The sequence below is a fragment of the Macaca mulatta genome, chromosome 2 (genome assembly GCF_049350105.2).
Source record: "Macaca mulatta isolate MMU2019108-1 chromosome 2, T2T-MMU8v2.0, whole genome shotgun sequence".
Taxonomy (NCBI): domain Eukaryota; kingdom Metazoa; phylum Chordata; class Mammalia; order Primates; family Cercopithecidae; genus Macaca; species Macaca mulatta.
In genome coordinates, this window is record NC_133407.1 from 150,526,191 (window position 1) to 150,552,385 (window position 26,195).

The 26,195-nt window shown below is 43.1% G+C and overlaps 1 protein-coding gene and 1 long non-coding RNA gene across 4 annotated transcripts in view; both read right to left on the minus strand.

Moving 5' to 3' along the window:
- The window catches only part of VGLL4 (vestigial like family member 4), a 164,326-nt gene that overhangs the window by 131,552 nt on the left and 6,579 nt on the right, over positions 1-26,195 (minus strand). For all 3 annotated transcript variants that reach the window (XM_015130229.3, XM_077990227.1, XM_015130230.3), the window contains exon 2: positions 15,141-15,217. In XM_015130229.3, coding sequence (XP_014985715.1) covers positions 15,141-15,204 — 64 coding nt within the window. In that variant the 5' untranslated portion in view covers positions 15,205-15,217. The remainder of the gene's footprint in view (positions 1-15,140; positions 15,218-26,195) is intronic.
- LOC144339291 (uncharacterized) lies at positions 4,751-9,352 on the minus strand. The gene is made up of 2 exons (XR_013414186.1): positions 8,033-9,352; positions 4,751-4,984 (listed from the first exon to the last, which is right to left on the minus strand). It is a non-coding gene; the product is annotated as an uncharacterized LOC144339291 (long non-coding RNA).

The following is a 26,195-nucleotide window of genomic DNA, read 5'->3' on the forward strand; positions in this document are numbered from 1 at the left end:
TTTTTATATATCCCCTTTTTAAGAAAAATCACTAGCTAGAACGTCAAGTTCAATGCTACTTGAGTTGTGTCTTGCTCCTAACTTAATTTGTTCCACCATTAAACATATTCATTGTAAGTTTCTATCAGATATATTTTATCAATTAAAGACAGTTTCTTTTGATTTACATCTTACTAAGAGTTTTTATCATAAATAGGTGCTGAATTTCATGAAATACTTTTTTAGACTTCTGTCATAAATATATGAACTTTTCCTTTAATCTATTAAAGTAATATAATTTATTACACTACAAAAGTTACTATTATTGAAACATCCTTGCATTCTTCTGATGCAAATAGCTTACTTGCACATGGGATGTTACTCTTTCAATATAACTGCTAGCCTGAAATTTTATTTAACTTTGTACTCTCATATCTATGTACTTGATTTTATATACATACGCTTTGTGTTTTATTTAGCTTTAGTATCATGTTATATTAGCCTCACAGAAAGAATTAGAAAGTGTGCTATACTATAAAATAGTCTTACAGGGAAATCTGTTTCTTTAAGATTTGGTAAAATTCACCTATAAAACCATATGGGCCTCACATCTCTGACTACTTGTTAAATTTTTACCATTATTGACCAATTTAGGTTTTCAACCTCTTTCTGATTCAAACAGAATCTATTTCATCTATATTTTTCATTTTTTGGTCACGTGTGCATATATTTGTATAATATTCTCATCTATATACACAGTAATGTCCCTTTTCTTGTTTCTAATGTTCTGTAATTACACACTTTCTTCTTTTTCTTAATGAATTCACCAAAGGTTTAATTTTTTGTTCTATTTTAGAAAACAGTTTTTGGTTGTCAGTTTTTGGTTATATTTTTTAGGTTTATTGGTTTATCTTCATTTATAAAGATAAAAGTAGACTGGGCATGGTGGCTTATGCCTGTAATCCCAGCACTTTGGGAGGCCGAGGCGGGTGGATCACCTGAGGTCAGGAGTTCGAGACCACCCTGGTCAACATGGTGAAACCCCCGTCTCTACAAAAATACAAAAATTAGCTGGGCATGATGGTGGGTGCCTGTAATCCCAGCTACTCAGGAGGCTACGGCAGGAGAATTGCTTAAACCCGGGAGGCGGAGCTTGCAGCGAGCTGAGATTCGGCCACTGCACTCCAGCCTGGGCGACAGAGCTTGACTCCGTCTCAAAAAAAAAAAAAAGACTCTGGGGTTGACCTCCATGCCTCTTCCTTTCCTTGTCCTACTTCCCATCTCTGACCTTTTGATCGTTCTGCAGTGTTTTGCTATCTATCTTCCATATTGCTAATTTTGTCTTTAATTCTATTTGCTTCTCAAGCCAACCTAGTTAACCTTTTAAGTTCGATCATCACATTTTTAATATCCATGAACTTTGTTGTTCTAAATGATCTTTTTTCACAGCAGGCTACTTAGATTTATTATACAGTAGCTCAAATCTCCTTGAAGATACTGACTAACATGTTTTTAGCTTCTGCTATGCTCCCCAAAGTCTGCTTACTCTGGGCCTTTTCTTTCATACTATTTATTCTCCTCAAATGTCTGGTGATCCTTTGATGTGCATTCACACTTTGGAATAAAAGACTGGGCCAATCAACAAGAGAAACCGCCGCATGCTTCCTGTCTGGTATTAACGCTGTCCTGGGGAAGGCCAGCTATCTGCAGGCTCTGTGTAAGATGACAGAAAGTGTCCAATGATGGGCTTTGCTTTAAGTGTATGTATACAAGTAGACAAGCAGGGAGGCAGAGTGGGGGACAAACACCAAATCTCCCAGTCTCTCCTCCAGTGGTGAAGGACATTCACAGACACTGCCTGCTAGAGAGCCCACACTTCCTTCCCAGGACCCTTGTTATTGCGGGAGCCCACAGGGATCTGACGCTCTGCTCGGCTTCTTTCTCACGCCCCAACACCCACTCAAGGATCCCTCCCCAGACACAGTTCTCAGTTTTTAGCCAGAGACCGTTGTATAAATGTAATGCTTTGATTTCCTAAATATTACTCTAGGACCCCTTCCTATTGGTGGTTGTTAGTCACTGTAAACTCAGCTCTTAATTCCCCCCTTTTCTTCTGCACCTGTGTTTTGAGTTATAATTGTTTTGTTTTTGTTTTCCTTTTGTCAATATAATACCATCTGTTTTCAGTCTTCCAGGAATTCTTCATAACTTTTAGTTTACTAGAGGTAGGCATCCTTTCAAATTTTCTAATACTGTTACAGATGTTTTAAAATATTCACCTTTTGTTATTAAAAAATATTTTTGGCAAGAGGGAAGCTGGATGCATGTGTTCAGTCTGCCATTTTACTCTAAAAATCCAGACTGTCCTCCTGAATGCCTAAATATTTTTTTCTAATTTAAAATGCTTTATTCAAAGCACCCTAAACTAGTAATTTGCTAGGGAACTGAAAAATATTCCTCTTCACTCTGCTTGCTAGTGAACAGAACAGACTTTTGGCCTCTTGAATTCATTTTAAAAGTAACCGCAGTCTAGTTAAACAAGGTAAGGTCCACAAAAGAAAAGACATTTAAGCAACATTTTCCAAAGAGAGAAAAAAACCACATATATGTAAGGTTTGACGAGACAGGCAGTCCTAGAAGAATAAATGATACTTCACCAGATTTCAAATGTAAAGATTTATTTATTTACAAGGAATCAAAAGTTTGATCCAATAAAAAGGCAGTTACAATAAATCTAAAGCCACTAAGGATGTAAGTTTGATTTTTCAAGCTTGATTTTATTTCTATAAAAGTATAAACCCCAAATATATTGCTTCTACACGTTATATGCACATCAGATGCCAAGTCAACAACTATTTCATAAATGTATAACATCAATCTTCAAGAAAGCAAAAAAATACAAAGAAAAGATGGGGACTTTGTCTTTTAAAAACAGAAAATCTGAATGGGAAAAAACTACACACATATCCAAATTAATTTCCACACAGAGATAATGACAGATGTAAAAGATGGTGTCATGTTACATCCTACCTTTTCGGCTCTTACAGAATTGCTACAGTAATTCACAAGTATGGTGAGGGAGGGAGAGTAGCTGAAAGAGGTTTTTTTTTTTTAAATCTACTGTTATTTTTGGTTTTACTAATGGAAGTATTGAGACTAGAACAAAAAGCACATACTAGATAGATACTTACCTGACCAATCCTGGCAAGAGGACTATCGTCTCACTCACAAGGAATTTTAAAAATCTGGAAGTCTTACAGAAAAATCCAGGTTTCCAGTTTGTCTTGAGTAACCAGAAAAGTTGACAAATCCAGCCCCACATTCCTACGGAAAATCATAAGCTGGAGCCAGTGGTGTGCTGGTAAATGTTAACAACTGGTTCTCTATAGAAGAAAAACAAAAGCAAAAGCCCCTGACCTGTATAGCATTTGCCATGGTGTAAATATTCCCATCACGGCTGATTTCAAGCTCCCAAGGTGATGCCTGGAAATGACAGGCACAATCAGCTCATGGACAACAGTGGCTGGAGCTGAGTGGTGGCTGCCCCTTGGACAGGAGTTACGGGCCTTCAGTCCTCACTGCTCCCTACAGTCTTACAGTGGCTGCTCCCTGCCCTGGCACCAGCCTGCCCCACCCCTTTCTCTCTCTTCACCCCCAAGAACTCCTGAGCCAGATCCAAGCTGGTGGTAGGCCTGGACACAATGTCCTCCTAATTCTCATCAGATCACATGGAAAAATCATTGCTTAGGTACCACATTTTAGGAGGGACACTGCCAAGCCTGAATAGGTGAAGACAGCAATGAGCTCAGAAGACATCCCCGACACAGGATGGTTGACAGCACTGGAGATGTTCACACCAGGTACTGACTGGGGCAGTGACTCACAAGATGCAGAGAGAAGAGATGATGGGGAGGGAGAAGTGCGTCAAATGAAAAAAAAAAAAAAAAAGAACCACTTCATCCAAAAATTCTTGACTCTGATATGTTAAATTGAATTGCAAATGACATTAACCATCCATAACACTTTTATGTGCACTGAAGGAAAATATGGATCTCTAAGGATTGTGGAACATTGTTTAAAGGAAACAGTCACCCTCCTCGAGTGTCTAAAGAGCTATTCAGTGGAAGAATCTATTTTCAGCATCCATTATGCTAATTAACAAGGCATGTTATTTTCACCAGTGGATATCCAATTTCTAACATTTATTATGCTAATTTGATCTGATATAAAACCATAAAAATAGCACAGACACTGGTAGTAGCTGTCTCTGGAGGGCAGCCATTCTGATGAAAGGCCAGATGTCTAGCCCTGGATACCCCCATCTAGAGAATGGCTTAAATAAGCACCTAACACTAACCCACCTGATGTTTTATGAAGCTTTTTGAATTAGAATAGACTACTGGGAGATGATATTTTTTGATGTCATTGTTCACAAAAGGGAAGTAACTGAAAGCGCCAACCTTTAGAAAGGACAGTAATATCAGTGCTTATTTTAAAACCAAGGGGAGCTTAGGAACATGGTCCAGTCAGAGGAGGAGTGCTCCCCTGTGGTGCCTGAAACACTCCACTATCCACAGCTGCCAGCACTCACCTGGAACTACTGTTCTGATGACCCCAGCAGCAATGCACAATTCAGTGCCCCAGCACCAAAGGAGGAAAGAAGACAGAGGTTTGTTTGGGTTGGTTGTTTTTTTTTTGCGGGGGGGGGATGTTTATATTACTTTAATCTTGCATTAGTCATCCAGCTTCTCCTAATTTTTCTTCTCTTAACTTTTCCTCTGATACCTCCCCTACCCAGTCTACTGCAAAGGCTCTTGCTCTAAGAAGTAATGAAAATAGGCCAGGCGCAGGGTCTCACACCTGTAATCCAAGCACTTTGAGAGGCTGAGGCAGCGGATCACTTGAGCACAGGAGCTCAAGACCAACCCGGGAGACATGGCAAGACTGTCTCCACCAAAAATACAAAAAATTAGCTGGATGTGGTGGTGTGCACCTGTAGTTCCAGCTACTCAAGAGGCTGAGGTGGGAGGATCACTTGAGCCCCGGGAGGCGGAGCTTGCAGTGAGCCAAGACTGTGCCACTGCGCTCCAGCCTGGGCAACACAGCGAGACCCTGTCTCAAAAACAAAAAAAAAAGTAAATGAAAATGTTTTGTAAACTACAAAGTATTATCAAATAGAAATAGTATTCCTTGGAATTTGTGTATTATTAATAGTAACAGTGATCATTAAAATGAGTCATTTCTGCTAGTGTTTAATAAATTAATTCCTTAGAGGTAAGTCTCCCTCCAGGGGCTACTTCATTACCAATAAATGTTTACTAAATGCCCACCATCTGCACCAAATGGTAGATGCTTGGAATACAAAAGCAGAAGGGAGCAGGATTCTCGCCTTCAACAGGCAAGGATCTCCTATAGACTCACAGCATCTTAGGCCATCCTTCAAGTCTGGCCACCCTCCCTATGACAATCCCTTCTATGTTGCCTCTGAACAAGGGTTACCTTGTTTCTAATTAAACGCCTTGGCAAAGTGGGCTCTCGTTACCTGGTAAAGCAGCCCTTTTCACCTGATATGTTCAGTTAGCTGAGGTACTTACTGGGAAAGAAAACTCCATACATATGAAGGGGAGTCCTGTGGCAGTGCGCACCTGAGCCATCACACACACAAGATGGCAGAGCCATGAACGGGGGACGAAGGACAGTCCCCGAGCACATGCCACCACACGTCCTGAACGTACGGCTGGTTATAGCTAGTTAGTATTTTGGAAATGCTATTTTATTGGCTAGGAAGCCTTTTCCAAATGAAAATCTCTTTACTGATAGATTAGCGAAGGTAGTATAGAGGAGTTTTATTTTGTTTTTTTTTTAATCAGCAGAAAAGTCTTTCCCGTCCCCTGGGCAGACAGATAGCAGAGAATTATGGGCTTAGGTTTCACAGCCAGGCTGCTTCCGTTCAATTCTCAACACTGCCACGACCAGCTAAGTGTACTTGGGCAAACTACAGAAGCCCTATAAACCTCGGTTTCCTTATCTATAAAATGGGACTAATTATAGCACCTACTTAATAGGGGTGTTCTGAGAGCTGAATGAGATGATACTATAATCCTTAAACTGAGGTCCCCAGACAAACGCTAAGGAGTTCATGAGAAATTTTTACTTTCATTATTTCATGGAGAATCTTTTTTAAAATTTGACATAAGCATCCTCTGAATCAGATGGCTAGCTATTATGTCACCAAGTATTGCTATATAATTTCAGTGACTATGTTTGTATTTTTCCAGTCTAATGAAAAAAGAGGTCAGGTGCGGCAGCTCATGCCTGTAATCCCAGCACTTTGGGAGGCCAAGGCGGGTGGATCACTTGAGGTTAGGAGTTCAAGACCACCCTGGCCAACATGGTGAAACCCTGTCTTTATTAAAAAATACAAAAATTAGCTGAGCATGGCGGCCAGTACCCATAATCCCAGCTACTGGGGAGGCTGAGTCAGGAGAATTGCTTGAATCTGTAAGGCAGAGGTTGCAGTAAGCCAAGATTGTGCCACTGTACTCCAGCCTGGGCAACAGTGAGACACTGTCTCAAAATAAAAGAAAGAAAAAAGGACAGAGACAAACCCAATATGAAACTGAGGCATCTGCACTAAGAAATAGTCAAATTATGTCACCACAATCTGTATGATGAAAAATTTTACAAGAGTTTGCAGGATGAAAGTGGAGGGGAAATTGCATTAAAGGGCAAGTGGCATGACAGGTAGGCTAACATTACAGAATCAAATCCGGCAGGCTGGCAGCAGATGCCACAGTCGTGGAACAGAGGCTTGGTTGTAGCAGATCTTCATCTACTGTGTCATGGCTAGCTTTTATTGGCTATATTTAATCTACAAATGTGTACTGTAGTTATGAAGTTGTAAAGAAACTACCAAGCATAAGGGCCAGGTCCATTTTTGTGCTTTATATATTCAAGTAACATAATAAAGATAATCATATTGTACTTATGTAAGGGAATGTTCTCATTCTTTTTTTTTTTGAAATGGAATCTCACTCTGTTGCCTAGGCTGGAGTGCAGTGGTGCAATCTCGGCGCACTGCAACCTCTGCCTCCCAGGTTCAAGCAATTCCCTGCTTCAGCCTCCCGAGTAGCTGGGATTACAGGCACCAGCCACCACGGCCGGCTAATTTTTGTATTTTTAGTAGAGACAGTGTTTCACCATCTTGGCCAGGCTGGTCTCAAACTCCTGACCTCGTGATCCACCCACCAAGGCCTCCCAGAGTGCTGGGATTACAGGTGTGAGCCACCATACCCGGCCCAGGAATGTTCTCATTCTTAAGAAATGCACACTGAATTCTTTAGGAGTAAGGAGGAATGATACTGCCCACTTACTCTCATATATCTCAGGAAAAATAATATGCAAACATATATACATACCTGTGTGTGTGTATATATATATGTATACATATAACACATGTACAAAAAGACAGAGAGAACATGTGCATGAAGGAAATAGGGGGAGATACAAACAACTGGTGAATCTGGTTAAAGGACATGTGGTAGCCAAAGAACTACAGCTTCTCATAACTAGAGGGACTGTACTTAAATATTCAGATCCAGAGTTCCCCTAGGAGTATCATTAGACTAGTGACTCGTGTGGGGAAAGGGACCTGGTATCAGATGCACCTGAGAAGGCTTTGTCAGAATGCCTGCAAGTACCCCATCTCCTCTCTGAGGATTGCAGATAGCAGCAAGCCACTCTTTTTTTTTTTTTTTTTTTTTTTTTTGAGACAGAGTCTCGCTCTGTCACCCAGGCTGGAGTGCAGTGGCCGGATCTCAGCTCACTGCAAGCTCCGCCTCCTGGGTTTACGCCATTCTCCGGCCTCAGCCTCCCGAGTAGCTGGGATTACAGGCACCCGCCACCTCGCTCGGCTAGTTTTTTGTATTTCTTAATAGAGACGGGGTTTCACCGTGTTAGCCAGGATGGTCTCGATCTCCTGACCTCGTGATCCGCCCGTCTCGGCCTCCCAAAGTGCTGGGATTACAGGCTTGAGCCACTGCGCCCGGCCAGCAAGCCACTCTTATGGATGAAAATGCATGGCACAACCCTCTGGTATTTTAGGATATTAAAGTAAAACTCACTGATGCAGTGATCAGATAAGCCTCCAAATTATCAGAAATGATCACCGAAGAAGTCCTTAATGAACACTACAGAAGAGTTGGCACAAAAAGGAAACAAAGGCCATGTTATACTGAGCATTATTTTTAGACCTAACTTTTCTAAAGTGCAACTTTACAAAACCAGGAGTCCTCGAAATACACAGAGACACAGACAGACATAGACAACAAAACAACAACTGCACTTCCCGTCTGGGCTTTCCTGAAGAAATTCTCCCAGAGTTGCACACACAGTTGCTACAAAGCAAGAATACAGTGCTCTTTCCCTCACGAAGGGAAAACCAGACTTAACACCAAGACTCCAAGGGGAATGGGCAGGAATGACATCAGTATGTTGTTCTCTTTCCAGGGCACCAGAGGACTTGGCACTCTGATCACAAGCAAACACAACCACTCCATTAGAGGCAGTTCCTCCCTATTCTAAGCCTATATTATTCCCGGGTTTTCGAGTCAGTACTCTAGAAAATGGTCACTCCCTTTGGTGAAACCTATTTGTCTCCCTCCTGTGCTCTGGGACATGCCTGCCCCTTTGCTGTACCATGCGTCAATCAAGTCTGCCTTGGAGATGCTGATCTACTCCAGCATGTCTGAATATTACCGGCTCCTTTTATTTTCATGGCCCATGTAGCAGTCAGATCATCCCAGTACATACAACAGAGAAGCCAGGAGTAAGTTTATCCCATGAAGGAGATGTAAACCAAATCATGTTTTTTCAAACTCTGGGTTCCCATGCATTAGTGGATCCTAAAATCAATGTAAGGAGCCATGACTCAACTTCTATTTAAATAGAGTGCAGACCAGAAAAGACACATCAAACTGCACTGTGCAAAGTAAGGGTAACTGTTGTCTCCTCTTTTTATTTTTTTAAACATATTTTAGAGACAGGGTCTCACTCTGTGGCCTAGGCTGGAGTGCAGTGGCACCATCATAGCTCACTGTAGGCTAGTGCTCCCAGGCTCAGGTGATCCTCCCACCTCAGCCTCCCGAGTAGCTGGGACCCCGCCGGGTATGTGCCACCCACGCCCGCCTAATTTTTAAATTTTTTTATAGAGATGGGGGTCTCATTTTGTTGCCTGTGCTGGTCACAAAACTCCTGGGCTCAAGTGACCCTCCCACCTTGGTCTCCCAAAGTGCTGGGATTAGAGGTGTAAGCCACCACGTGAGCCAGTACTGTCTCTTAAAACTTCTGGATTGGTCATCTCAGTATACGTATATGAAGATCGCAATATGAAATGGCTTTTTTGAGACAGGGTCTTGCTCTGTGGCCCAGGCCTGAGGGTAGTGGCGCAATCATAGCTCACTGCAGCCTTCAACTCCTGGGCTCAAGCCATCCTCTTGCCTCAGCCTCTGGAGTAGATGGGACTATAGGCACACACCACCACACCCAGCTAATTTTTTTTTTTTTTTCTTTTTGGAGAGATGAGGTCTTCCTATTTTTCCCAGGCTAGTCTCAAACTCCTGGGCTCAAGCAATCCTCCCTCCTCAGCCTGCCAAAGTGCTGGCATTACAGGCATGAGCCACCATGCTCAGCCTAAAATGCTTTTTCACTGTGTGCCACAGTCAACAATATTCAAAAGCCACAGTATTAGATGCTGAGAGAAAAGGAGAGAGAGACAGAAAAATCAGGAGTGGGCCCAGCTGAACTAGTCACAGGAGCAAATCCCATAAGAGGTTCACCTGGTTGATGCACAAGCTGACCAGAAGTCATCATGATCTTGAGGAAAGAAATCAATCAGAGAAAACAGTATATAAGTACAACTAAACATTACGTTATCATTAATCTGATCTGGTTTGCTTTCCTTTTTTAAGGCAAATATCGACTACAACCTAGAAATATCAACATATTCCATATAAGGGGGCCATGTGTCCCCATAATAATAAAAGCTTGGGCTCTTAGGAATGCTTACTTGAAAGGATTATGGTAATCAATGTTTCATCAATTAGTCAACCTTCAATAATCATCTCCAAACAAGGAATTAGTGAATTTCTTGGGGCAGATGCAAATGCAACCCCTGCAAAATCTGCTGTCCTTGCCACATCACTCATACCAGCTCCGTCCAGCCTTTCTGATCATCTGCATATTCATTCAAAAGCACTATCTTCTCCACCAAAACCCTCAAAGTTTTAATGTAAAATTATTTTAATCTAAGTGAGGAAGTCAGCGGATGCAATTAGATCTTAAAATTAGAAGATATGGTAACCAAACATAACGATTTTGTAAACACTGCAATAAAATGGAATATCGTGTTAAAGACATGCCAAGGTGTTGTTTTATACATTAGCACCAAGCACCTTGCCCTCCCATTTTCATCAATTTACCCTAGTAAGAAACAGCTGGAGGCTGGCACAGTGGCTCACACCTGTAATCCTAGCACTTTGGGAGGTCAAGGCGGGTGGATTGCCTGAGCTCAGGAGTTCAAGACCAGCTTGGGCAACATGGTAAAACCCCGCCTCTACAAAAACACAAAAAATTAGCTGGGCATGGTGACATATGCCTGTAGTCCCAGTTGTTCAGCAAGCTGAGGCACAAGAATCATTTGAACCCAGGAGACAGTGAGCCGTGATCACACCACTGCATTCCAGCCTGGGCGACAGAGTGAAACTCTGTCCCCAAAAAAAAACCAGCTGGAAAAAAGTTGGGACTTCCCAGCACCAGTATCACCAACCACTGAAAGGAGAGGTTCCTCAAGCACAAGGAAGAACACCAATCTCAAGTTGTATTTCCATTCAGTACCTTCCAGGGTTACCCTAGACACTGATTACATCAATGTCTCATGAGCAGTGGAAAGATTATTTTAAGTAAATTTATCCCTTCTAGGCCATCCAGATAAGTGACTATTGTGTTACTACAAAACCACCATTTTCCTATTTATTTTAGCTCTACAGTATACTATTGAGATATTTCTTTTATTCTCCACTAGTAGACACACTGAAGCCTTAATACTATCGGTATTACAGACTCAAGTCATAATAGGTACTGTTCCCTTCAAAATGCTGAAACAATAACATCCTCAAAAATGCCCAAGTTTTCAGTTCTCCAGGAGCAAAGGAAAAGAGAATCATTTAGGTCACCTTGATGAGTTGGGAAACTGATCTCAAGTAGTAGAACATTTTTCTGTTTGTAATAAGAGGCCCAAATCAGATTATATTCACAAGGCTTTTTTAAAGTGTTGAGGAGAATGTTAACCTCCCCTAAAGTCTGAGAGCAATTTACAACAAAAGCTAAAATAGAATTAATGTAGGGCAGAGAAAGCTGAGTCAGGCTGAACCAGCCCAAATAAGTCTAAGAAATCAACTGAAAGACACTGAAACCTAATGTCCAACTTTGTCTACAAATTTTTTGACTTTTCACACACTTACATAATAACACATAATTAATGAATTAGGTAAGAAAATACAACGCCTGGTTTTCGAGCTCTGCATACTTGAGAGTGGTACACAGAACACAACAGTAAGAAAAGTCTCCCAAAAATGTTAATAATAATTAAAGACAGCTTTGAACTGTTTTCCACTTACTCAAATGTAAAAAATGACCCTAAGAAGCTGAAACCATGACACAAGGGATTCTAGAATTATGCCAGCCCATCCCTAAAGCAGCTGGAGTCATTAGAGTCAAAAGAATGTTCGGCTAGGCATGGTAGCTCACACCTGTAATCACAGCAGTTTGGGAGGCCAAGGCTGGTGGACTGCTGGAGGCCAGGAGTTTGAGACCAGCCTGGGCAACATGATGAAACCCCATCTCTACAAAAAAAAAAAGAAAAAGAAAAATTAGCCAGGTGTGGTGGTACACGCCTGCAATCTCAGCTACTCAGGAGGCTAAGGCAGGAAGATTACTTGAGCCTGGAAGGCAGAGGTTGCAATGAGCTGAGATCACACTAATGCACTCCAGCCTAGGTGACAGAGCAAGTCCCATCTCAAAAAAAAATTTTAAAAAAAGGAGAATGAGACTATTCTCTGATTTGTTAGAGCCTTACATGGGAATTTATCCTCATTCTTCAAAAACACCAATGGGCTGTTAAGAGTTCCTTTCTCCCTTAGCAGTATCATTTTGTTTCTCCAAAAACAGCTCTCCCAAACCATAGGTTCCAAAGGGAGTCTTGTATCTACATTACTAACTGTGCTTGTCCCCGCTTCTATACATTTTACAGCCACAAGAGTCTGCACACAAACGTATTCATGAGTCCTATGAAGGAAGGGACTGCCCCTTCTTTATCTTTATCTGCCCCTCATATGTAAGGGTTCAATCATCACTCACTAAATTGAAAACTAGATAGGCCTCCAACTGGAACAGAATGATCAAAAGAGAAGAAAGTCTTTACTCTCCCCACTCAAAGACACAAAGGGTTACCCTGAGGTCATTATTTCTATTTTTCATTGTATAAACAGTATTTTGTTTTATTGATCCTAACTAAAGTTGGGCATTGTAAAAGAGAGAAATTCAAACTACTACCTTATATAAAAACTTCTAAACTAACTATATTGGTATTCAACAAAGTTTGCAAATAGCTATTCAAGTCAGCCACTTCTCCAGGGTCCTCACTGCTCCCTACAGTCTTACAGTGACTGCTCCCTGCCCTGGCAACAGCCCACCCCACCCCTTTTTCTCCCTTCACCCCCAAGAACTCCTGAGCCAGAACCAAGCTGGTGGTAGGCCTGGACACAATGTCCTCCGAATCCTCATCAGATCACATAGAAAAATCATTGCTTAGGTACCACAGTTTAGGAGGGGCACTGCCAAGCCTGGGTAGGTGAAGACAGCAATGAGCTCAGAAGACATCCCCGACACAGGATGGTTGACAGCGCTGGAGATAGGTGCTATCCAATTGTAGAAAATCACAATGTATTGCAATCTTAGAGGAATAAAGGAGTTTTGTTGTTGTTTAGATAAAAAGCCTTCAGCCTGAGCTGCGTCTCCCAAGCTCCAATTCCTCAGATTCCCACTTAACATCCTTCAACTTCAACTTCTTTAGTAAGGGATAATTATACCTCACCATCAGGTGGTTATATCCTCACAACAATCAAAAGCTAAGTAAGTGTGAATTATACAAGAGGTTGAAAAAACCTTACTAGCTACCTCACCCAGTCACTGGTAGAATGATGATCTTGTAGGGGTGGTGGTGGGAGGGTAGGAAGACACAGACGCATGGTGATAAGGTTTGGATATTTGTCTCCTCCAGATCTCATGTTAGAATGTGATCCTCAATGTTGGAAGCAAGGCCTAGTGGGAGGTGTTTGGGTCATGTGGGGTGAATCCCTCATGAATGGCACAGTGATGAGTGAGTTCTCACTTTATTAGTTCACTCAAGAGCTGGTTGTTTAACAGAGCCTGGCACCTCTTCCTCTTTCTTGCCCCTCCTCTCACATACGACATGCCTGCTCTCCGTCTCCTTCTGCCAGGAGTAAAGCTCTCTGAGGCCACCCCAGAAGCTAAGCAGACACTGGTGCCATGCTTGGACAGCCTACAGCACCATGAGCCAATTAAACTTCTTTTCTTAATAAATCACCCAGTTCAGGTATTCCTTTACAGCAATGTCAATGGACTAACACACGTGTTAATACAGAAGACTGGGAGAAGCACTATCAGAAGCCAACAATGTGCCAGGAGAGAGGGCATGGCAGCCCCAACCAGGAGTCAAAAGCTAATTAGTAAGCTCAGTACACACCACAGCCCATTAATCCTCATGAACACTTTGTAAGTAGGTATTGTTGCTCCATGTTACCAATGAGAAAACTAAGGCTTAGAAAAATAAAAGTCTAACAGCCGGTTGAGAGGCAGACCTCAGATTTTAAGGACATGCACTTGCTGTCTGCCAATCCATGAAGGACTAAACTGGAAGGAGCTCATCTTCGAGAACTTATAATGTACAAAACCTCAACCTAAATTTTTCGTTGTTATTAATATTTTAGTACTTAGAAAAAGAACTGTTCCTACATGAAACAGTAATTCTTACAATACTGTTTAGCAAGTAACCGTAACTTTGAACATTTAAAAATAAATATATTGTTGGATGAGCAGGAAAATCACTTTAAAATGTTGTAGAATAATCTTCCAATATTGTTCCTTTTACCCATCCCTCAAACTACACTAATGAACATTTTTTTCTCCCAGTATTTGCTCTTTCTCAGCAATGCAAACATAATTTGCATGACTGTTTTCCATTATGACACATACTGTACAATTCCAATGACATAAATGACATTCGATGATTTTTTCCATCTCTAGCTCTCTACTAGTCAATTAGTCTATCAACTAACACATATTTATCTCAGCATCTGAGACACATAACAGGTATCTTCATTCCAGATCACTGACAGTCACCTGAGAAGGAAAGAATGACCTACAGTTAACAGTTCAAACTCTAGCATACAAAGTTAAAATACCAATTAAGGCCAGGCGTGGTGGCTCACGTCTGTAATCCTAGCACTTTGGGAGGCTGAGGTGGATGGATCAGTTGAGGTCAGGAGTTCGAGACCAGCCTGGCCAACATGGTGAAACCCCGTCTCTACTAAAAACACAAAAAAATTAGCTGGGCATGGTGGCAGGCACCTGTAATCCCAGCTACTTGGGAGGCTGAGGCAGGAGAATCACTTGAACCTGAGAGATGGAGGTTGCAGTGAGCTGAGACTGCAACACTGCAATCCAGTGTGGGTGACAGAGTAAGACTCCATCTCAAATAAATAAATAAAAAAACCCCAAAATACCAGTTAAATACCAGTACCCATACTTGAGTCCAGGAGTTTGACACCAGCCTGAACAACACAGCATGATCCCATCTAAAAAAAAAAAAAAAAACAGTATCCATAGTTAAATGCCAGTGAAAAGACTTACATGTTTTTGAAAATACAAATGAGGATGTGAAGCTGTTATCTCTAAGGAAAACCACCAAAATTAATAGCAAATAGCCAGAAAACCATGTAGAGAAGCACGTAATTTTGTTATGGAGCAGGAGACAAGGGATCAATAAAGCACTTAAGCTATTTTATAATAGACTCCTCACTTACGTTTTTCGTCATCAGCATGCACCAGAGATGCTGCCCTGGACAAAACATCCAATGGCGTCTCCATTCCTGGTTGGAGCCTAGAAGGAAAAAATAAAAGAGGAAAAAATAATTTAAACAGAATTCAAAAGACTCTCAGAATCCTAGTCATTAACAGAATGAGTCCTCAACCAAATGCAAATCATTCTTCTAAGGATGAAATTCTTCCCACATGAAGAAACAGGATGGGCTTGGTGCAGGGAGAGAGAAAAGGGTTAAATTCCATTTAGTCTACTAAGCTAAACTTTGCCAACTCCAGGAAGCAGCTGATGTCGCAACTAAAAGAAGGGATATTGTGAATATTCATGCCCATGTTATTTGGTGCTTATGTTTATGTGTATGCATAACATGCCTGTATAGACATGCCCAACAAAAGAAAGGTTTTCAGAACAAAGGCTGCTCTATGAACACAGCATCACTACCAGTGAGGTGGTGATGCAGCTCAACAGAGGTGCAGCTTAACACACACCACATACTCATGGAAAGCTGTGTGAGAATCCCACTGGTAGGTTAAACAATATTTTAAGTCCAATAAGAATCTTTATGTTAAAATGTCACGTTTTGTATAATAGTACACAATCACCACCTATCATCAATTTATCTAGCATCATGTTTTTTAATAAGACTGGATTTTTATTGTTTCCTTAAATTACAGCATACTATAAAAGTTAAAACAGCAAAAGATTTAAAGTTGGAGGAAAGCCCTGGAAAACCAGAATGCTTTTGCCCAGTTTCCCTTTTCTGGGTTATTTAAACACACACACACGGTTACTGGCACATACACCCTACTAGCTCACCAACTGAGAAAAACAACTCCTTAACTGTACCACTTTACAGACACTTGGAATTTATTCAGCATTCTTCAACACTTATGGAGTACCTACTACGTATGCACCGGTCACAACATGTGGCAGACCAGCTTTTCTTTGTAATATTCATTCCTCAGGCCTCCAAAGAAACATTGATTCGCCATGCAAGGTAGCTCACGCCTGTAATCCCAGCACTTTGGAAGGCCAAGGCGGGCGGATCACTTGAGGTCAGGAGTTCAAGAGTAGCCTGGCAAACACGGTGAAACCCCATCTCTATTAAAATTACAAAAAATTAGGCTGGGCGCGGTGGCTCACGTCTGTAATCCCAGCACTTTGGGAGGCCGAGACGGGAGGGTCACCTGAGGTCAGGAGTTCAAGACCAGCCTGAACAACATGGAGAAACCCCATCTCTACTAAAAATACAAAAAAAATTAGCCGGGCATGGTGGCCCATGCTTGTAATCCCAGCTAATCCGGAGGCTGAGGCAGGAAAACCCAGGAGGCAGAGGGTGCGGTGAGCCGAGATTGAACCATTGCACTCCAGCCTGGGCAACAAAAGTGAAACTCTGTCTCAAAAAAAAAAAAAAAAAAAAGGAAAGGAAAAAAAGAAACATCGATCCCTGATCATGCAATATGACTTCATTAATTAAACATTAAATATCTAGGAGAAGCTCCAGGCAGGAAAAATAAGCAGGAGCTTCCAATCTGCATGGGAGACAGGCCACCAAGACATCTAGCTTAAGGCAGCATTCTTCCAAAGCATTCTGCACTGGGTGTTCATATTCTGTGAGAAAAAAAGTTTTTCTATGGTAAATAAGGTTGAGGAAGCCTGGAGTAAACCCAGCTAAGCAGCGTGTTTTCCTCCCCGTGCCTTTAATCTCCCGTTGTGGGGACAGATAGCCCTGCCTGCGCACGCGAAACCTCGTAGACATCATGAGCCATTTTTAACCTGAAACGCATCTCAGGGAAACCTGGGGAAATATTGGGTTAGGGCAAAATGTGCCAAGCGTCAAAACAGTGCTAGAAACAAAGTCCTACAGAAATACAGATGAATTCTGAAAGGCTTTGTGAAGAAAACAGAACTTGAGCGGGGCCTTTGAAGAACGAATAGGAAAGTTCCTCCCCCAGAAGGGAAGAACAGAAGCAGAATCGGTTTAACAACATGCTGCCCAAATCGCCTACAAGAGTGAAACGGGGAGAGAAAGTAAGCGACAAGGATGGGAATTTAGACTGGGACCACATCGTGGAAGGACTGAGGGCTTTGACGGGACCCGGGCTTGACATGCACGAAGAAGCCACTGAAAACTCCGTCTGAGCAGAAAAGCGGCTTAGCCGTCCATGCGTTCTGGGCAAGTTATCCTGGCGGCACCACATGGAACGGAGTAGAGCTCGGGAAGCTGAGCACAGGGCGGACAACGGGAAAGCCAAAGCCGTGGACTGGCACGCAGAGGGCAGCGAGGGGCACGGGCACGGGAGCCGCGGGGATGCAGGAAAACGGAGAGGCGGAGCTCACTGAGCTTGGCAGGCAGAGAGGGGAGGGGAGGGCCATGGAAGACTAAGAGTGGCGGGGAGGCAACGACCTCCTAAACCACGCACACGTCTTCTTTTTCAGAGAAGGGAGAATGGGTAAAAGCAGAGGTCTAAGAGGGAAAACCTAATAGTGCTCACATTCCTGATCTTTGTAGAACAGAAAAGACCATCTCCTGAGAGGAAGGATTTGTGAACTTGTTCAACAATGGAGAAAACCAACAAGGGTCTGGAATTGACAGAAAAAAATTTGCTGAACTCCCAAGAACTAGGTAATATTCTCTTCACCCAAGCCCGTTTCCTATTCAGGAAAGATCTGGGTTTAAAATCTTGTGATTTGGTCGAGACCATCCTGGCTAACACGGTGAAACCGTGTCTCTACTAAAAATACAAAAAATTAGCCAGGCGTGGTGGCAGATGCCTGTAGTCCCAGCTATTGGGGAGGCTGAGGCAGGAGAATGGCGTGAACCCGGGAGACGGAGCTGGCAGCGAGCCGAAACCACGCCACTGCACTCCAGCATGGGTGACAGAGCTAGACTCCGTCTCAAAAAACAAAAAAAAGGGTCTTGTGATTAGGGGTAGTAACTGCTGATAAGCATCCTACTCTGCAATAATACAGCATTTAGACTTATAATTCTCTAAATTAATTTTACCCCATTAAGTTAAAGGACAATGCTTTCAAAATTCTAGACCTAAATAGATTAATACACATCTTAGGTTATATAAAGTATGCACAGAAACAAAATATCAAAGCATAAAAGCATCAAATGACATAAGGTAGACCCAGAATTCTAGCACAGTGGGAAGATTAGACATTTAGGTTTATACGGATGCTATGAAATCCTAAACCTCCTAAACCCCCAAGCAAATTACATTCGAAGTAGGTGGATAAGACAATGGGTGTTAAACGTTCATCCACAAGGCACCTGCCATCTGCTGCAACCTTATTAATGAAATCAACCAATGTTTATTATATAATTATTCTAAGCTCAGCAAAGTGCCCAGGAAAGGTTAAGGAGAAACAGAAGATAGATCTTGGCTTTCAAGGAGTCATGCTCTTGTTCAGAAACTAAAGTTTATAGGATAGGATAATGACAGGCAAAATTAAAAAGAGGATAATCAAAGACTAAATATGATTCAAAACTAAAATGGGTATTGTGTGATAAAAAGAGATGTATTTGCCTTGTACACATCTATTTTTTGTTTGGGGGTGCTTTGTGGATATGTGTGTGTTTCAAAAAGCCACTTGGAAAGTTTCCTTCCCCGGTTGCCCGCAGTCACTCTCCTCTCTGGCCTCCCTTACCTTCCTGGATCACACTGTGTTTCTGTATACTTCCTGGGTACAAGGACCCTGTCTTATCCCCAGTGCAGTCATTCTGAGTCAACACTCTGAGGAAAGGCACAAGGGCAGGAATGAGCACCTGGGACAGGTGGCCAGACCTGCCTGGTTAGAAGTGAAAATCCACGTTAAGAAGCAGCAGAAGCTAAATTCAGGTGAGCCTGATGCGGGTGGCCTTAGGAAAGAGCTGACAGCTGGCCTTCAGGTTTATACTTAATGTCATAGGTAACAGGCAGTTGTCATCATCTGTCCCTGAGCTGGCCCGTGACATGATGTTCACACTATTTTAGTTTAGAAGTTCCATGAGTCTAGGCACGTGGCTCACGCCTATAGTCCCAGCACTTTAGGAGGCTGAAGCAGAAGAATTGCTTGAGCTCAGCAGTTGGAGAACAGCCTGGGCAACATAGTGAGACCCTATTTCTACAAAAAAATTTAAAAAATAAAAAATGAGCTGGAAGTGGTGGCATGGGCCTATGGTCCCAGTTACTCAGGGAGCTGAGGTGGGAGGATCACTTGAGCATGGAGGGTTGAGGCTGCAGTGAGCCATAACTGCACCACTGCACTCCAGCCTGGGCAACAGAGCCAGATCCTGCCTCAAAAAAAAAAAAGAAGAAGAAGAAGAAGAAGAAAAAGAAGTTCTGTGTAGAATGGTTTGACTGGAGAGGGTGACTCCAGAAGTTACTGGAGGTGGATCAGTTTAGTGAGGCTTCTGTAGGAAGCAGGTGTGAGATAAGGACAATACAGATGGGAAATGAGGGACGGAGACCAAGCGTTATCTAGCCACAGAAGAACAAAGCAAAGGTGGAAGATAAGAGTTATTTTTTTTTTTTTTTTGAGACGGAGTCTCGCTCTGTCGCCCAGGCTGGAGTGCAGTGGCGCGATCTCGGCTCACTGCAAGCTCCGCCTCCCGGGTTCACGCCATTCTCCTGCCTCAGCCTCCTGAGTAGCTGGGACTACAGGCGCCCACAACCGCGCCCGGCTAATTTTTTGTATTTTTAGTAGAGACGGGGTTTCACCGTGGTCTCGATCTCCTGACCTTATGATCCGCCCGCCTCGGCCTCCCAAAGTGCTGGGATTACAGGCGTGAGCCACCGCGCCCGGCCAAGATAACAGTTATTTTAAAAAAAAAAAAAAAAAAAAAGTCTTCCAGGCAGGTGTGGTAGCTCAGCCCCGTAATCCCAGTGCTTTAAGAGGCCAAGGCAGGAGGGTCGCCTGGGCCCAGGAGTTCCAGACCAGCCTGAGCAACAGAGAAATTTAGAAATTTAATCATTTCTACAAAAGATTAAAAAATTAGCCGGGCACAGGGACGTACGTACACCTATAGTCCCAGCTACTCAGGAGGCTGAGGTGGGAGGCTGCCTTGAAGCCAGGAGGTCGACGCTGCAGTGAGCTATGATCACACCACTGCACTCCAGCCTGAGTGACAGGGTGAGACCCCATTTCTAAAAAACAAACAAAAAGTCTTCTGAATTTTATGTCTTATATACATCCTATCCACAGCACTACATAAACCCAATAAAACATATTGATAATGTGGGAGGAAAAACCATGGCTACAGTATTAGCTGGAGGATCACACCACATTGAGAGGCAGATCAGCATCATGATTATTTCAGCATCAAATTAGCATCAGGATTAATATGAATCCAGGTAAACCACTTCCAATCTATGTGACCCTGGGAAATGACAAACTCTGTGTGTCTATTTCCTCATCTGGAAAATGGGAATATTAATATTACCTCCCTCATACGGTTTTCTAAGAAGTGAATGGGCCTTAATATAGGTATTAAAATAATTATTTGCCAAAACATATGCAAATATATTAAATAAATCGCAAATGACAGTAAATGTACTGAAAATGACAGGGCACAGTCCACTACTTTAGCTAGCGTGATCTGGAAAGATTTCGCTGAAGAGATGAAAGGAAGTTGAGACCTAAAGAATTAGAGGAATTAGCCTCAGAAAGAGCAGGGAGGGTGGGGGAAGGTGGGAGACAACAGCACGTGCTGAGACCAAGACACAAAAGCTGGGCAGGTGATGTGGGGAGCAGCCAGGGTGGCTGCCCTGAAGTCAGCAAAAGGGAGACCTGAGGTGGGCAACATGGGGCCAGGTCACGTGTGCCTGGAGGGCCTGCAATGCTGAGATTTTATTTTAAGTCTGTGAGAAGTCCTGGAATAGCCCAAAAAGCTTTAAGCAGGGGGGTGACAAGTTTATTTTATTTCCTTTATGAACCATAAATTATATTCTACCTTGCACAAAAAAAATTATGCTGCATCTGAAAAACAAATCTAGGTCTATCCCAATAATGTCTTATTTCTGTGGCAGTTTTTGCATTAGGATATAGTGATAACCAAAAATAATCCACTGAGGACCAGGCATGGTGGCTCACACTTGTAATCCCAGCACTTTGGGAGGCCAAGGCAGGCGGATCACTTGAGGTCGGGGGTTTGAGACCAGCCTCAACAACATGGTGAAACCCAGTCTCTACTAAAAATACAAAAATTAGCCAGGTATGGTGGTGATGGCACCTGTAATCCCAGCTACTCAGGAGGCTGAGGCAGGAGAACTGCTTGAACCTGGGAGGTGGAGGTTGCAGTGAGCCAAGATTGGGATAGCACACTCCAGCCTGGGCAACAGAGTGAGATTCCATCTCAGAAAAAAAAATAATCATCCATTGAAATGCTGTCACCTGGAACATAACACCATTTAAGTGAGAGGAGTGTGGCTCTAGAAAAAGATACAGAGGGCCAGGTGCAGTGGCTCATGCCTGTAATCCCAGCACTTTGGGAGGCCAAGGCGGGCAGATCACAAGGTCAGGAGTTCAAGACCAGCCGGGCCAACCTAGTGAAACCCCATCTCTTCTAAAAATACAATAAATTAGCCAAGCATGGTGTTGGGTACCTGTAATCCCAGCTACTCAGGAGGCTGAGGCAGAAGAATGCTTGAACCTGAGAGGCGGAGGGCGCAGTGAGCTGAGATCGCACCACTGCACTCTAGCCCGGGCAACAGTGCGAGACTCTGTCTTTCGGAAAAAAAAAAAAAAAAACAGATACAAAGTACACTGTGTGCTCCACTGCACTGCAAACCAGTTTCTGGTCTATCCATTCACCTTTTTCATGGTTGTCAAATGTGAACATAATTCATCATGAATAGACATATATTTTGTTATGGATTTTGTTTTTCAGGTAATGGTCACATATTTTCTCTGCCAGTCCACATGCCTTTCCTCACACTCCCTTAGCCTCAATTAATATGTTCTTCCAAATAGCTAAAGGTTGAGAATTAGGGAAGAAGAGGTATCAATTTTAAAGCTACAAACACTTGGGGGCATTCAGTGCTAATGGCAAGCTCAGCTATAAATCTGACAGCCATTTTTTGGCCTTCCACAAAGAACTGTCCCTTTTTAGTCAACAAGGGGACACGAGTACCTATCTTGGTATGTTAGTCCGTTTTGTGTCACTATAAAGTAATACCTGAAGCTGGGTAATTTATAAGAAAAGTTAACTGGCTAACAGTAGACTGTATAAGCATGGTGCCAGCATCTGCTCAGTTACTGGTGAGACCTCAGGAAGCTTCCAATCATAATGGAAGGCAAAGCAGAAGCCAGCACATCACATGGCGAGGGCAGAAGCAAGAGAGGAAAGAAGGTGCCACATTCTTTTAAACAACCAGATCTCCCACGAACTACTAGAGAACTCAGCCATCACCAAGGGGATGGCACTAAACCATTCATGAGGGATCACTCCCATGATCCAACCTCTCCCGCCAGGACCCACCTCCAACACTGAGGATCACATTTCCACGTAACATTTGGAGGGGACAAACATCCAAATCAGATCACTTGGGAACAGCACTGTGGGGTATATTAGATTATATTGCTTTTCAAGCAAGGGAACACAACTCCTAAGATATGTTATGGAAGTTTTCCAAGAAGATTTGCACAATAAAAGCTACAGCACCAGGCATGTTCACTCCATGTCTGTCCCATGGCAGTGGCTAGATATGATATACTTTAGGTAAGAGTATGAGAACATGGAGCAACTACCTTTTCTAGATGTGGAGGCCAGGGGGGTGAGCATGGGAGGAATCACATTCAAATTGTCCAGTGTTCCTGCCACACACAGTAAAGGGTCAAAAGTCAGAAACAGACAGATATCACTATCCTGAAACACCTGATGGCCTCTCCAACTTCCAGATGCACACAATAAAATACCCTAATTTTTGTTGGCCCTGTTACATCATGAGCCCAAACTCTGGCCTCCCCAGGACCACTCCCTGAGCTAAAACCAACTTGGTCTCAGCTAATAATATACAATGGTGGGACAAACCCAAAAGTATGAACTATCACACCATGGCATGGGGTGTACTTCTTGGCCATTAAGTATTTAGAGATGTGGCCGGGCGCCATGGCTCACGCCTATAATCCCAGTACTTTGGGAGGCCGAGGCAGGCAGATCACTTGAGGTCAGGAGTTCGAAACCAGCCCCGCCAACGTGGTAAAACCCCGTCTCCACTAAAAATACAAAAATTAGCTGGGTGTGGTGGTGAGCACCTGTAATCCCAGCTACTCAGGAGGCTGAGGCAGGAGAATCACTTAAATCCGGGAAGTGGAAGTTGCAGTAAGCTGAGATCACACCATTGTACTCAGCCTGAGCAACAGAGTGAGACTCCATCTCAAAAAAAAAAAAAAAGAATTTAGAGGTGGCCGGGCACAGTGGTTCATGCCTGTAATTCCAGCACTTTGGGAGGCTGAGGTGGGCAGATTACCTGAGCCCAGGAGTTTGAGACCAGCCTGGGCAACATGGCAAAACCTCGTCCCAATAAAAAATACAAAAATTGGCCGGGCGTGGTGACTCACGCCTGTAATCCCAACATTTTGGGAGGCTGAGGCGGGCAGATCACAAGGTCAGGAGATGAAGACCATCCTGGCTAACATAGTGAAATCTCATCTCGACTTACAGTACAAAAAATTAGCCGGTCCTGGCGGCAGTCGCCTGTAGTCCCAGCTACTCGGGAGGCTGAGGCAGGAGAATCACATGAACCCGGGAGGCAGAGCTTGCAGTGAGCCGAGATCGCGCCACTGCACCCCAGCCTGGGTGACAGAGCAAGACTCTGTATCCAAAAAAAAAATAGACCAGGCGCGTTGGCTCACGCCTGTAATCCAAACACTTTGGGAGGCCGAGGCGGGCGGATCACGAGGTCAGGAGATCAAGACCATCCTGGCTAACACAGTGAAACTCTATCTCTACTAAAAATACAAAAAAATTAGCCAGGCGTGGTGGCGGGCGCCTGGTAGTCCCAGCTACTCCAGAGGCTGAGGCAGGAGAATGGCGTGAACCCGGGAGGCGGAGTTGGCAGTGAGCCGAGATCGCGCCACTGCACTCTAGCCTGGGAGGCAGAGCAAGACTCCGTCTCAAAAAAAAAAAAAAAAAAATTAGCCAGGTATGGTGGCATACGCCTGTAGTCCCAGCTACTTGGGAGGCTGAGGCAGAAGGATGGCTTGAGCCTGGGAAGTTGAAGCTGCAATGAGCTGAGATCACGCCACTGTACTCCAGCCTGGGTGACAGAGGGAGACCCTGTCTCAAAAAAAAAAAAAAAAAAAAAAAAGAATTTAGAGGTATTTATTGGGTATCTCCTCTATTAAAACACTGTATTTAGACATTACAAAAAAGGAAAAGTACACTCCCTGCCCTTGAGCACCATACACCAAATACGGATGACACTGGGTGATACGCTGGCTGTCTGGCTCAGTGAGAAGGAAAACTGAAATGAGAACCAGATCAAATGTCACCAGATTCTGGTGGCGACATGCAAGCACAGTTTCACGGTTTTAAATCCTCCACCTCTTTCTCCTCCCCAGGGTGTCCAGTGATGCCCCACCAAGTTCATGCAGCACGTATTCTTCCTGTTAACATCCCATTCTCAGACCATCCCTCTCTGCTCTTCTTGCTAAAAATATCTCTCATTTGAGTCATCCTTTTTTCTTCTCGCACTTTACCATCTGTTAAGTCAACAGAGCCAGGACTTTAGCATCAGAGAGCCCAAGTTTGAGCCCTACTTTAAATCTTTCACTCATTCAGTCAACAATCCCTGAAAGCCTATTTTGCTCTAGGATTTGCCCTAGATGTCCAACACTAAGTGTGTGGGCCAGTCATTTACCTTCTCCAGGCCCTAGTTTCCTCCTTCAAGAAAACAGTAAAAAACACTGCCTAACTAACTTCAGATGATCACAAGCTTATCATGTGGATTAAACGATATAACTGAAAATGCCTTATAAACTAAAGAGAAAAACAAATTTTTTTAGTCTACCGCCACCATCTTCCAGGTGTATAGCATACATATTTTCAAAATACATTCACATAAATGACCTCATTGGATTCTCACAATCAAATTATTACTTGGGCCAAATGGCCAAATATGATTATTATTTTTCTTCTACAGATTAAAAAAAAAGAAAAACTGAGGCACCAAGAATGTAAGTGACTTCCTGAAGCAACTAAGACTAGAATTCAAGTCTCTCAATTCTCCCTCCAATACTATTTTTACTATTCTTAAGTTGGTCGTGCTAAAGAGGTTTTAGTGACAAGCACAATTATTTAGCCTAGATCAAAGCAAACCTTGCATTGGCAACCATGACTTCTAGCCCTGTGCTCTTTCCCCTACACCTTGAGATACCTATCAGGCAATAATGTGACCGTTTCAACAGCGAGCAAGGGGAAGCAAGCCCTCACCTCTCCGGAACACGCAAACTATGGTATATTTGACATTCTTCTAACAGAGGTAGGCATGGAGTCACATTAATAGTAACCAAGGCAGGTAAGAAAAGAAGACTGTCACACCAGGTCAAATGATGCTGGACTGTGGCCAACAACGACACCGGCAACAAACTGCCAAGACATAGCGGTTTCTGGGGCCACAGCTACGGAGGAGTCAAGAAAAGCCCTGAGGACTCTGGGATCCAAGAATAGGTACAGTAGCAGGAAGGATGATGTCGACTTCGCCATGCTCAGGAAGACCTGTGGTCAAGCTTCAATGGCTAACTGTTAAGGTTCAGTGAGAACATTTTTAGAATTTCACCTTGGTGCTTGAAATTCACAACCTTAAATTGTATGTTACCTTTCTAAATAGAAGCCAGCCCTTATTCAAAATATTCTCTCACTAGTCATATTATCAAAGAAAGAGCATGAACAGACAGATCCTTTGCTATTCCAGCTTTCCTCATCGAGGCATGTCCGAAGCAGGTATAACTGACTCACGCTGCTGTAAGTTGAAGCATCAATGCCAGAAGAACTCGGCTGCTTCTGCTTGTGTCAAATTCCTTACTTCTACACATGATCACTCCTGAA